The sequence below is a fragment of the Microtus ochrogaster genome, chromosome 18 (genome assembly GCF_000317375.1).
Source record: "Microtus ochrogaster isolate Prairie Vole_2 chromosome 18, MicOch1.0, whole genome shotgun sequence".
NCBI lineage: Eukaryota > Metazoa > Chordata > Mammalia > Rodentia > Cricetidae > Microtus > Microtus ochrogaster.
In genome coordinates this window covers 15690505-15704447 of record NC_022020.1, presented here as the reverse complement: position 1 = coordinate 15704447, position 13943 = coordinate 15690505, and the positions used below count along the sequence as shown (strand labels likewise).

Here is a 13943-nt window from a genome sequence, read left to right as displayed (position 1 = left end):
TTTTTTTTTTTTGACTTGCTACAATATGATTAGAAGACTTCTAACTTCCCTTTCCTTAAAACAGTTCTATCTCCTGCTCCTGCCAGTGGTTCTATGGACGGGGCCACACATTTAACCCACAAGCCTTTGATGGTTGGTTGTCCAAATCAAAGTACCATCTTATAAGAACCACCCTTCTTTCATACTGTATTTCTAGTAACATATTCTCATTTCTTTCTGACATCACACCATAGTCATCCTTGTAGCTGATCTTCCTGATATGAACTTCCAGTTTTTTAGAATCTAACCCATCGTGTACTTCGGAAATCACTTCTGTGTTGCTGGGTAGGTTTCAGTATATAGTTCCTATTCTGGGTAAAGGAAAAAAAATATGTTGTAATGTTTTCGGGTTGCCATAATAAATACCACAGAATGATTGCTTTCAAAAGCAGCAATTTTGCTAGGTGGTGGTGGCGGTGCATGCCTTTAATCCCAGCACTTGGGAGGAAGAAGCAGATCTCTGTGAGTTTGAGGCCAGCCTGAACAAGAGCTAGTTCCAGCACAGATTCCAAAAATACAGAGAAGGCCTGTCTCAAAAAACAAATGAAAAAGCAGCAATCTCTTTTCTTATGTTTTTGACCAAGCACCCAAAGATCCACAGTTGGCTTTTTGGGAGGTTCCTCCCCACTGTATGGATGGCTGCCTTCTTATTATGTGTTTATTTTCCTTTTCTTGTTGCAGGCACATGGAGAAAGACATCTTATCTCTTTTTGCTAAGGCAGCTATCCCACTTCATTTTAAAAACCTAGTAATACTTAAGTGCTATTTTAATACAAAATTCATATTATAGTGTAGTTTTAGTCATTTATTCAATGATATTGAGTAAGAAATAGTAGATCTTATTAAAAATCTTGATTTGTAGAATTGTTACTTGATCTGAACTTGGTATAGTTTTAGGAGCTTTGTACTTAGACTTATTACTTGACTATTTTATGACTATGTTATTTTTATCCTGTAATTGTCACTGAAAATGTACTTTTGGGTCAAAATTCATAAATTCACCAAACTATTACTTAAATAGCAGTTATGTTATGACTACCATTATTGTGCCAATTAAGCTTCTTTGGAATGTCTTTTTCTTAAAATAACTTTTGAGAAAGCGCTGCATGCCCTAGAAAGAAATGTAATCATGTTCAGTAACTATAACCACGTATCTTCTCCTTTTTCTTGAAAAAAGCCTTGTAAATTATAATTGCTTTAATGCTTACTTATACCTATTTAGTTTACCCTCATTTGACAATTGGTTATAGTCTACTTTTTTTTTTAGGTCATTAATTTTTTTTCCCCAACCTTGATACAGAATTTCTGTAAAGTCAGTTCACCCACATGTAGGACACCCTTTCTGTGTGTCTTTAATATGTAGGAATGTAAAGCCAAGGCTGTATTCACACACATGTAAGACCCTGTTTTTGTGTGTCCTTTAGTATATAGGAATGTGAAGCCAGTGCCATATTCACAGATGTGTAGGACACTTTTTCTGAGTGTCGTGTAGTATGTAGGAATGTAAAACCAATGTCACACTATAGAGTTCTAACACTTCCTTTTACCAGAAGGATGACCTCATGCTCCGAAAGAGTATCCTTGGATTTGATATCTCTGTCTTTACGTGACAGGTGAGATTCACCTCACTGGGACTGGGATCAGCATTGACGACTATTGAAACTGGCTGTGTGGCCTTGGCAAACAGTTGTCAGAATATTTCTGGTGGACTCTGGGGAACTGTGGTGAACATTCTTCTTGATCAGTCTGAATGCAGTATGGTACGCCGGGAGGTATGTCTGTGCTAGCACCCTAATCCCGCCAGCCTTTGTGTCATAGAAGCCTATTGCGGTAAACCTCACTTGGCTTGCCATTTAGCAGGGTAGACTGATCAAAAACCATTATTTATTTTGCTTACAAAATATTTAAATGAAAAGTTATTAATTCTTAGTGAAAATTCAAGGCATTTATTCTGATAAAATTAAGGCAGAATATTTTACATTTTTGCATTAAATACTTATTTATTTTGCATCTGTGTGCATGCATATGCAGTATGCTTGTGCAGTCACATGTTGTACTGTAGAAGTCAGAGGACAGCTTTCCAGAGCCAGCCCTCTGTTTCCATCTGGGTTACAATTCAGCCTTGGCAGTAAATGCCCTTACCAGATGAGCCCTCTTGCTGATATATTTTAATGTGGACATTGAAAAGTAATTTATAGAAAAGAGTTGTTTTTACTCAACATGTATAGGTCTTTAGTGTTTATAAACCTTTATTAATAAAAGAGTATTTTGAAAATAACATTTCACATATATGTCAATAATGTGGGAAGAAAATAAACACCAATATAATTTGCATTCTTAAAATTATTTACTTGTTTATGTCTTTTATTTGTGCATGTATGTGCCTGTGAACACCAGAGGACAAATCTCCAAAGTCAGTTCTTTTGCTATCTTGTGGGTTCTAGGAAGCAAACTTTTGTTACCAGGTCTCTGAGCCACAACTGCCTCTACCCATTGAGCCATCTTGTCAGCTCCAGTTGGTGGTTTCTTTTTATTGCTGCTGCTGTCAAAGTGATAATTTGTACCAATAGCTTTAAAAATGAAAGCAAATAGTTCTCAGAGGTTTCTGAAGAAATCAGCAGCTCCTGGACCACCACTAACCAATATCCAGTGGCAAATGCATAAAGCCAGTTTTCTTGTTAGTAGTTGCTGTCATAATTTCAAGTGGAACTTCTTACATCTATGGATTTTTTTTCTTCATTAATTTCAAACTTTTAAATTTGACTTCAGTGAAGATGGATGGATGTTTTACTCTTAGAATTTTACAAATTCTTGTTATTCTTTCATTATAATTATATCATAATCTTTCATTAAATGAAAATCAAGTCTTATATTTGTATGATTATTTTATTCTGTCATCTTGTATTCTGATAGGTAAAATTGGACCTTTGTGCTTCAAGAATAGTTTGTATGAGAGAGGAGACAATTGAGGAGGGAGAAGGCAGTGTTTGCCCTCTGTGTGTAACCCTAGGAAGGGATGTAAAGATACTATGTTTTTTAAATGATTCTAGAATGGTTTATACTAATCATTTTTCTGTATGAAACTATATTTTGACATAATAAAAATATATTTTCTAATGATATTTTTATATATATTATACTATTACCTAGTTTAGTCATCAGCTAACAAGAACTGTGGTGTATGAGATCTCGTGAAGCCCTCTTAGCGTGTATAACGGACTAACTGCAATCTCTGTTATTTAGTTACAGCAGTTGGTTATTTCAAAGATGACAACAAGATGGCAGTATTGACATTTTGTGTGTTTAATTTTCAGGCTGCTTTTATTCTTCAGAATCTCCTTGTAATCCCAATGCCTTCAGAAGTTATAAAGGATTATACTTGGCAGGTGGGTATAAACAGTTATTAGTCTAGCAAATATTTTATATTAATTAGTTTTAAATTTTCAACATATGTGTGCAGCTATCCATTTATGTCCATGGGTTTCATGTTTGTGAATTTAAGCAACCAAGAGTTAAAAATACTCAACAAGAAGTAATTGTACTGAACAATTGTAGCCTTTTTCTCTTATCATTCTCCTTAACAGTATTGCATGACAACCACATACAACAGCATTCAGGCATTGTGACTTAGAGAACTTTTAAGTTACACACAAGATATGCATAGACAATGTACAAATTCCACCCTGTTTTTGTAAGGGATTTGTCTGTCTACAGGCTTTGGTATTCGTGAGAGTCTAAGAACTAGTCTATTGTTGATACCAAGGAATGGCTAAACTTTATTACTCAAAAAATTGTGTGTATGGAAGCAAGTACTTTTTAGTTAGACAGTAGAAATTGTCTGATTCTTTTTCACGTTTGAACATTCTCCGGAGCTAGAGAAATGGCACAACAGTGGGGAAAGGAGAGAACTGACTCAGTAGCGCCGCCCTTTGACCATACACATACCATACACACTAGGTTTACATATTTTATGTGTGTGACTGTTTTGTCTTCAAGTATGAATCTGAACGACATGCATGCCTTGTGCCCACAGAGGTAAGAAGAGGGTGACTAATCCCTTGAAACTGGAGTTACAGATGATTATGAGTTATCATGTTGGTGTAGTGAATCAAACCCTGCTCTTCTTTAATAGTGAAGAGTGCTCTTGATCACTAAACCATTTCTCCAGCCTTCAGTAAAACATTTTATTTAGATCTGTCACTCATCCATCCTTCCGTCTGTCCATCCATTATCTGTTTGTCTGTCATCTGTCTATTTTGAGTCAAGGCATCACCATGTAGCCTTGACTAGCTTGGAACTCATGATGTAGATCAGGCTGACCTCAAACTCGATAGAGATCTGCCTTCCTCTGCTTCCCAGAGCTGGGCCACTACTAGCCTGAAAAAATATTTAAAAAATATAATAATAAAATTGTAAGAAAAAAATAAATCTCTTTTCTGTAGTGGCTTGTACTTTTTGAATTAGTATGCTTAGCATTACATATACTAGATACTTTTCTAGAAGCCTCCAGTATATTAACTGGCGTAATTGTTGGCTCTGTGAACTATTTTTCTCATTGTATAGAAGGTTTAGCACAGAGCATTGAAATAGCTTGATGAAGCCCCATATTTAGTCAGTAGTATATATTTTCCGAGTACAGATAGTCTCTTTCTTATCCACATCACTAAATTGGTTCTATAATTTAATAATAAGTAAGATTGGTTGTATTTACAAATGCTGTCATATTAAATTTTTTTCCTTTTCTTCTGTTAGTGTACAGTTAGATTTATCTCTTTTCTTATATATTAGGTTTTGAAAAATAGTGAGTGCCAAGTCATTAAATAGTTAACATATAAATAGATAATTTGGAGAATATGAAGTACTCTCATTGTAGTCATGTGTTTTTTATCATTTAATCTTCATCCTCATTTTAGGATTATGATTATAATATTGTTGTATGATTATAATAATGTTGCATAGTACTTCACAGGATCTTCTATAAATCTGTTCATTTTTAAATTTCCATCAGAATATGCTAATTGTTATTGAATAAAGCTGAGCTTCTGAAAGGCAGGTTTCAGTTTGTAGCTTGATGCGTGATCCAGCTGGGATTAATCTCCTGGGCTGTTTACTTCTTCAGTCTTTGCAAAGCCCAGTTTGTGGTGCTAGTGCTATAAGTCATCTTTAGCCGTGTGTGTGTGTGCGCGTGTGTGTGCGCGTGTGCGTGCGTATGTGTGTGCATAATAGTATGGGTTGAGCGGTGAGAAGACAGTTTTTTTTGTTTTTTGTTTTTCGAGACAGGGTTTCTCTGTGGCTTTGGAGCCTGTCCTGGAACTAGCTCTGTAGACCAGGCTGGTCTCGAACTCACAGAGATCCGCCTGCCTCTGCCTCCCGAGTGCTGGGATTAAAGGCGTGCGCCACCACCGCCCGGCTGAGAAGACAGTTTTGTGAAGTCTATTTTCTTCTTCCTCTTTTATGGGGTCTAGGGATGGAACTCGGGTCATCAGGCTTGTACATCAAGTGCCTTTACCCTCTGAGAAATCTCACCATCCCCTAAAATAGTTCTAAAAATATGTTTTTTATTTCCAGGTTTCAGAGTTGTAAAGAGAGCAGCTCAAGACTAGTATCTTATATACTATTTGTGTATGTGTTTTTGATAAACAGAAGCACTCATTACTGTCCCATATGAATTATAAATTATTCATATATAAATGTTTCATATTTGCTCTAATTAATATACATATTTTTCACATTTTTCTGTATACATCATGAAGCACCTTCAATATTCCACAAAATATTTCTTGTTGAAGTCTTCCTAATTCCTAATAAGTTCATAATTTATGTGCCTTTATAGATTTCTAATATATTTAGGATCATTTTTATAGACTTTTTGGATTATATTATAGTACTTTTTATGTGTTACCAAAGTAATTTCATTTTAAAGTCCTTACATGTAATTTTTTGCATAGTTTTATTTCTATCATATGTAAGAAGTCTGTTTACACTGTGACTATATGAGTAAAATATGTGTTTTACAGTTGATATTGTAGTGTATTTCCTTCAGAACTCCGTTTTCAAGTTAACTGGATAGCTCTAAGATAATTATTCTACATTTTTCTTTGCAATTATGTTTATAATTGACACTTGATAACTTAAGAGTTAATTTTTTTTTTTCCATGCACTGCCATTCTGAGCTCTCCCAGAAATTCAGCAGGTGATCTGTGAGGTCCAATGTTCAGTTGACCTTCTGGGGACAAGGGTGATTATGGACACAGACATCTTGAGATAGAGCCATTAGGCCATGTGAATTTCCTCATAGTGCCAAAAGACATTGATGACATTTGAATCTGTGGAGCGAAACCAGTATAAATCTCTTTTATCCTGGCCCTTGGACCATTTATCTTCGGTGAAAGCCTAAGTCAGGCCTTCTTCAGTGCATATGCTGGGCATGGCACCCTCACCAGTAAGAAGCTTTTCCATTGGAGAATAGGGAGTTACCAAATGGCTTAGTTAAAGTCAGTCAACTGAAAATAAATAATGGTGTCTAATACACATGATTTTCCATTCTTTTGACATTTATTTGAAAACTTAAAAGTGGTTTTAAGGGACTAGAGAGATGGCTCAGCAGTTTAAAGCACTTACTGCTCTTTCAGAGGACCTGAGTTTGATTCCCAGTACCAGTATCAGGCAGCTCACAACTGTGTAGATCTCTTGTTCCAGGGGATCCAATATACTCTGTTCTGGCCTCCGTGGGTACCCATACAATCATGACATGAGTGCATACAGAAACACACAGAGACACATAAATAAAAAGGCATCCTTTAAAATGTTTTTAATACAGTAATTGTTTACATTTTTAGAAGTGATGGTTGTTTTGAGTAATAAATATCCGTAGTTATAGAAAGCAATAGAGTTTTAATGATATTCACTACCTATTTCCATTCACAGAGATGTCAGTTTCTGAATTTACTTCTTCAGGAGCCCACCATATATTTCCAAATAATATATTTCCAGTATTGTGTTTATTACTCTGATACCTGCATATGTATTTAGTTCCTGTGTGGCCAACCTTTGCCAGTTTTTATTTAAATCTTTGCTTTGTGAGGTTTGATGATATTTATATTCATACCTGACTTTGTCCACAGATTGATTCTGAACAATGGAAATTACATAATTCATACTAAGTAATTTATGGTTAAAATTCCTGTAGATACTGTTAACTCTTCTTGCTCTTGCTGACACTTTTGCCTTTTACCCTGCAGGGCCCCATTTAGAAGACAGACAAGCTACTATGCCTTAGGTGTTATATTAGTGTCCTTTCTCCTCTCCCTTACTTCTGAGGCCAACCTTTGCCAGTTTTTATTTAAATCTTTGCTTTGTGAGGTTTGTTGATATTTATATTCATACCTGACTTTGTCCACAGATTGATTCTGAACAATGGAAATTACATAATTCATACTAAGTAATTTATGGTTAAAATTCCTTATCCACCCTTCTATGGCTGACTTATCTAGTTCTCAGTTGCTTATTTATGTATAAGAATGCACAGAATTTAAAAATGGATTTATGTGACATATCTTTTCTCTTTGGAAATACTGTTTGTTTTTCCTGCATCATAAGTCTGTATCACAACTCAAATTTTTCTACTCTTAATCTTCTTTCCTCTTTCATTTGGACCACCTTTCCTAGGAACCATCCCTAGATTTTCATATTCTTATCTACCTTGTGAATTCTAGCATATTTAAAACTTTCTTTAAATATTTTCTGGATTGTTAGTTTGGCTATTTACTCTTTACTGAGTTGAAAAACCATTCTTCCCAAGACTTTACCCTATAGTTTTCTAGCATGCAGGGCTGTTGACACTTTCTTTTCTTTTTTATCTCTGACCTTTCACTATTCATGATTTTATAAAAAAAAATAAAATTTTGTCTTAAGTTTTTTCATTGAATATGCATTAAGCTCTTTACTTGAAGGATTGCCTCTTCTATACAATCTCTTTATATTTTGTATTGTATATATTTTTCAAAATGACTTTCCCTTTTTCTGTGTTTTTTTTTTTTTCTTTTTAACTTGAATGTCCCCAAGGGCTGTGTACTAACAGGGTGCACTATGGAACTATGGAACACTGGTATAATTGGAATGTCCCCAAGGGCTTTGTACTAACAGGGTGCACTATAGAACACTGGTAGTACTTGAATGTCCCCAAGAGCTGTGTACTAACAGGGTGCACTATGGAACACTGGTAGAACTTGAGAACTGAGGCTGCACTGTAGGAAGTCTCTGAGGGATGTGCCTTTGAGGGGTGATATTTTGTCCATGGTACACATGACTTTTCTTGTTTTTTGATTTCTGGCTACCAGGAGATGGTCAGCGCTCATATGGTGGTCATGGTGCCATGCCCTTTTATGTTGTTTCTGCTTAGTGACAGACTTAAACTCATTGAGCTAGCCACCTAAAGATGAGGCCTTCAAAACCATGAACCAACACATAATTTTTCTTCTTTGAACTTGACTTCTGTATAGTCAGTGTTGAAAACTGATTGGCACTATTATGTTGTATGTTTCCAGAAATGATTCCCATAATGAACCTCTTGGGTTGGTCTTCCCAGGCCACTGTGTCATAACTAGATTTATACTGCTTTCTGAGATACTACTTTTTTTGTGAATAAACTAGTTTGGATTGTTATGCCTTTACTATGATATCTTTTGTTATCTGTGTTTTTTAACTCTAGTTTATCTTCTTAGAAAGACTAGAAAAAGAACGAAAGCTACAGCAAAACCCTGTCTTGAAAAAAGAACGAGTTTTAAAAAATTGTTAAATAAAAGTATAATTTGGTTAGATTATCTTTATAATTTTATAATTCAGAGAATAATTGCTAGAATTGTATAATTGTAGAGTGTACTTATTACTTCTCACTTTACCACTACTTTTAAAGATAGAAAATTGGGACCTTGGAAGATGGCTGTTTTGTGACATCCCATTTCTAATGCTGTTGCCATTGTCCGTCCAAAAGGCCTTTGATGGGGTAAAGACTCAGCAGATCTAATTGTGAAGAGTGCTGAATAGTTGTTTCCATTACAATTTATGTTTGTTTATCTGTTCTCAGTAAATATTTATGAATTTAGGACTCTGTGATAGAGGAAGCAATTACATAGACATAATTCATAAAATGAATTAAATAATTTTACATGATTAGTATATTGAAAGGTAAAATTAATCATCACTAGGAAATATAAAACAATAGTTTTATGTTATTTTAGGGTTTTTGTTTTATTGATTCAGTTTTGTTAAGTAGCCAGAGTGAAGTTAGAGTTAACCCTTGAGAGTTGTTAGGTTTGTGTTCGTTTGTTTTTAGTCCCAAATGCAGGGCTTCCTGTATGGCAGGTACATGCTTTATTGCTGAGCCACACTTGCTAGCCTGCCTTAACAAAACCACAGTTTTCATCTAGGTTGATAATTTTTGCTCTGAGTGACAAAGGAATTGCCTTTTGATGTAATTGCTGCATGTCTTTTTTTTTTTTTTTTTTCAGTTTTTCGAGACAGGGTTTCTCTGTGGTTTTGGAGCCTGTCCTGGAACTAGCTCTGTATACCAGGCTGGTCTCGAACTCACAGAGATCTGCCTGCTTCTGCCTCCCGAGTGCTGGGATTAAAGGCGTGCGCCACCATTGCCCGGCTGCTACATGTCTCTTGTCTTTATTATGTTGTGTACATTTAAGCCTACTATAACTGCTGAAAACTTGTAGTGGTGACAGTTAAGATTCAATATTTTTGACAAATATCTCATGCCTTAAAGGACCACATGGGATAGTAGTGATAGTTACTTGCCTAGCATGGATAGGGTCTTGATTTCATTGACAGAATAATTTATAATAAATAAGGAACCACATTGTTTGTCACTGGCCTTGATGCATAAGCATGGCCATTCTCTTGTTCTGTTTTACCTGCTTCTTATAGATGTCAATATTTATGTTGTCTATTTTTGCTGATTCATTAAGTAGATCATTTTTTAAATACTGTTATCTAGACCACATTATTTCAGGTATTTATAATAATTGTTTTACTATTGTATGTAGGTTTAAAGATACTATTGTGTTTCTGCTCAAGTGTGTAATTGCTTAGTTGAGAATAATCAGCATTTTAATGAATTGACCCTATAGGAGATAGAGTTGTTCAACCTTCTGCCAGGGGCCAATAAAGTGAAATACTTTCCATTCTAGTCTAAGCAGCCACCAGAAGTACTTTGGTAAGGTCTGGGACATCTTTGCCTTACTGAGATGCAGTAGATCTTTTTGAAGAAATGGTTTCTTAAATCAGTGCCTTTTCTCTGTCTTCCCTATAGGGCCCCTGTGTCCACGATGAGGATTCTGGCCTGTCACTCGTAGGAAAACCTGCCCTTCAGGCCCTGTTATATCATTGCCATTTCTATGAACATTTGATTCAGATGGTGAAACATTTTTATGTAGGAAGATATACGTTTGATTTAAGTTTTCCTGCTTTCACTGAAACTTCGGAATGCAGTGATTTAAATGGTAAGTATAATACCTTTATTATTATTATTCGTTCTTACAAAGTATAACTTCTTTTAAATGAGGTTGAGGAGCCAGGTAGAAGACAAGTGAGAGGACTGGGATTTGGATCCTCAACACCAGAAGACATGCAAGGTATGCACAGCGGTCTGGAATCCCTTGAGCAAGCTGACTAACTGGAACCGTCAGACTGACAAACTCTGTGTTCCTGTAAGAGACCCACCTTAATATGTGAAGTGAGAAGGCAATTGTAGAAGACATGTGGCATCAACCTCTGACCTCCTCACTCAAGTATACACAAGACATGCACACCTCTTACACATGCAAAAAATGACATTAAAACACACGTGTTCATTAAAGAACATTTGGAAAATAAAAGTGCACAGGAAAAAATTTTCTCCAGTCCTGCAATCCAGAGACTATCCTTATGTTTTATCTCTTACCATTTTCCACTGTGTGATGTTTATCTTATGTGTTTTATATGCAGTTTTAGTCTCTGTTTCTTTAAACATTGCCCGAACATTATTCTGTGTTATAAATTCTTCATGGCAGCCATGTTTGACATCTTATGAATGTTTTTTAAGTTATTTTATGCCTCTCAGTGAACTTTTATAGCTTTTTTCTCTAGTAAAATCTCAAACTTTTTTGGAACATTTCTTGGAACTCTACAGTTTTTTTTTCCCTCCAATCTTTCTTATGAATAAGATCTTTTCTAACTAAAAAGATGGTTTGGTAAAGGTCTTTTAAAAAAATCTATTTTTGGTATGTCATAAATTTATCAGGATTTTTGCTAAAACAGTTTTACTTCTCTTGATAGATGTTTTTGGACTTTCCAAATATTATATAATACATAAATACTAATTAGATCTCATAAAAGTGAATATTCTTTTAACATAAGTTGCTTTTGTTTTGAAATTAATGTTTTAGAATATTAACACCGAAAAGTTTCTGATGTGGAATGTCCTTCTGTATATGTGTTGCTTTTATTGATTATTGAATAAAGCTGCTTTGACATATGGCGGGGCAGAATAGAGCCAAAACTGAAAGAGATATAGAGAGAGTAGGTAGAGTCAGGGATACACTAGCTGCTGAAGGAAAAGAACACACTAGAACCTTACTGGTAGTCCACAGTCTTGTGGCTATAGATAAATAGAAATGGTTATTTAAGATGTAAGAGTTACTTAATAAGAAACTTAAGCTATTGGCCAAACAGTGTTGTAATTAATATAGCTTCTGTGTGATTATTTTGGTCTGGGCATCCTGGGAATGAAATTACAGTCTCCTTTTATAATTTTCAATAAAAATACAAAAGCCACCAAATATATGAATTTATTCATTGTCTAATGAGTATATATGTGATGTACTTAGACATAAATTTGTTTATGTCTATATGCAAATGTATTTATGTTATATATAACTGAAATCATGAAATTCCATTGATTTTTATAATTAATATTTTATTACTTAAATTATAAATTTATATTTCTATTCCTTTCTTAGAGGAAGTGAAAGTATCATTTAATGAAGCACTTGAACTTTATAAATGACTATCACTATTAGAAAGGTAACTTACAAGGCTGGTGAGATGGCTCAGAGGATAAAAGCACTGGCTGCTCTTCCAGAGGTCCTGAGTTCAATTCCCAGCAATCACATGGTGGCTCACAACCATCTGTAATGAGATCAAGTGTCCTCTTCTGGCCCACAGGGATACATGCAGGCAGAATATTGTATATATAATAAATAAATAAATCTTTTAAAAAAACTTATAAAAAAAGAAAGAAAAGTAACTTACTCAGTTATTTTTATTTTATGAATCACCATTACTCCTAACATGGCTCTTGAGCTAATCTGTATTGATGTATTTTAGGTGTTTGTTAGAAATGTACATTCACGGTTTTACTCTGCTTTGTGGTATTAGAATTCCTAGGACAGGGTCTGTGGAAGAACTGCAACAAGAACTTACAATGAACACAGTTAAAATCATCATTCTTTAGTTTTTTTCCTTTACTTTCCGTAAGAAGTATGTATTCTGTTAGTTGCTGGCGAACCTGGGAAATGTCATGTTAACTGTTCTCTGTCATTGCAGGTTTAGATGACTCCTTCAAGTTTTGGAGGGCTCCCTCAGGGACATCCACTCAGGATCATGAGCCAAGCTCTCTTTCCACCTCAGACACAATGGTAATTGAGAGGACACAGAAATGTTTCATTTTGAGTCTTTGAATAAGTTTGAATTTGGATAGTAGTGATAAAATATTATATATAAGCTTAAGGTTATGAATATAACCACTGTGGCTCTTAAAACGTGTATTCTGAGAAGATTCCTGCTCTGCATTTACTGTAATAGTTTGTTATGTGTTCAACTAGCCATGTGTGGTAGACACCCTTGTGCTCTCCCACCTAAGTGTATTATTCTGAAGTTAAGTAACTGTTATAAATTGTACTGTAAGAGACAGGGTTGGAATTTCAACTAGGGATCGCCTTGCTTCTTTCAATTGAGAGTCATCAACTCCTCTTTCCTACCTTTTCTGATAGAATCAAGAGAGAATGGTGTCCAAAATGTTTTCATTAATAATAGATGAAACATATTCTATATAATTAAAAATTCATTAGTTTTCCTAAGTTTTTAATAAAGGACAAGGCAGAATGAGAAAGCTAACCTGTTAAGATGATTTCAGTGTAGTACTGATAATTCAAACACATCTCTAAATACTTATATGAGAAACTTTTCTTCAGTATCTAAAATATGTAAAATTTGTGTGTTCTTGGATATCTTCATTCTTGCGTATGTGGCTTTCTTCCTAATAACAGATGCTGGTCTTTAATTTTATCCAAGCATACAAAAAGCATGTCTTCTTAATTAAAAAACATCAATTTTCAAGTATTTATTGATAATAATTGTGTTGTAGAATCTATTAGAGAAGGAAAGATTTGGTACCTTTTATTTAAGAAGTTTAAATAAATAGTATGTATATGTGATAACCTAACTATATAGACATTGATAAAACTTACCTCCTACATTGTCCCCTTTCCTTTTCCCCTGTTTTTATTAGATTCAAAAGAGAGAGCTTGTATGTAGTGCTAAACTAGACTTCTTTGTGGAGATGGAGCATAGTTACCCTGTTCCCACTAGATGTCATACTTCCCAAGCTTAAATGTAAAGATAGTATGTACCTTTAGTTCAGCAAGAGAAATGATATGATCAAATGCCAAAATGAGTTTTATTAATTGGTTCACAGAAAAATCACAGAAGAACACCATCTATACATGCTTAAAAGTAAGTTTTCTCAAGTGATCCAGTTTTTACAAGACTATGAAATAGCTATGCTAGCTGGGCGGTGGTGGCGCACGCCTTTAATCCCAGCACTCGGGAGGCAGAGGCAGGCGGATCTCTGTGAGTTC

The 13943-nt window shown here is 34.9% G+C and overlaps 1 protein-coding gene across 2 annotated transcripts in view; it reads left to right on the top strand.

Moving 5' to 3' along the window:
- The window catches only part of Rttn (rotatin), a 135438-nt gene that overhangs the window by 76649 nt on the left and 44846 nt on the right, over window positions 1–13943 (top strand). For both annotated transcript variants that reach the window (XM_005355846.3, XM_026783587.1), the window contains exons 31-34: window positions 1653–1811; window positions 3354–3425; window positions 10358–10547; window positions 12631–12722. In XM_005355846.3, coding sequence (XP_005355903.1) covers window positions 1653–1811; window positions 3354–3425; window positions 10358–10547; window positions 12631–12722 — 513 coding nt within the window. The remainder of the gene's footprint in view (window positions 1–1652; window positions 1812–3353; window positions 3426–10357; window positions 10548–12630; window positions 12723–13943) is intronic.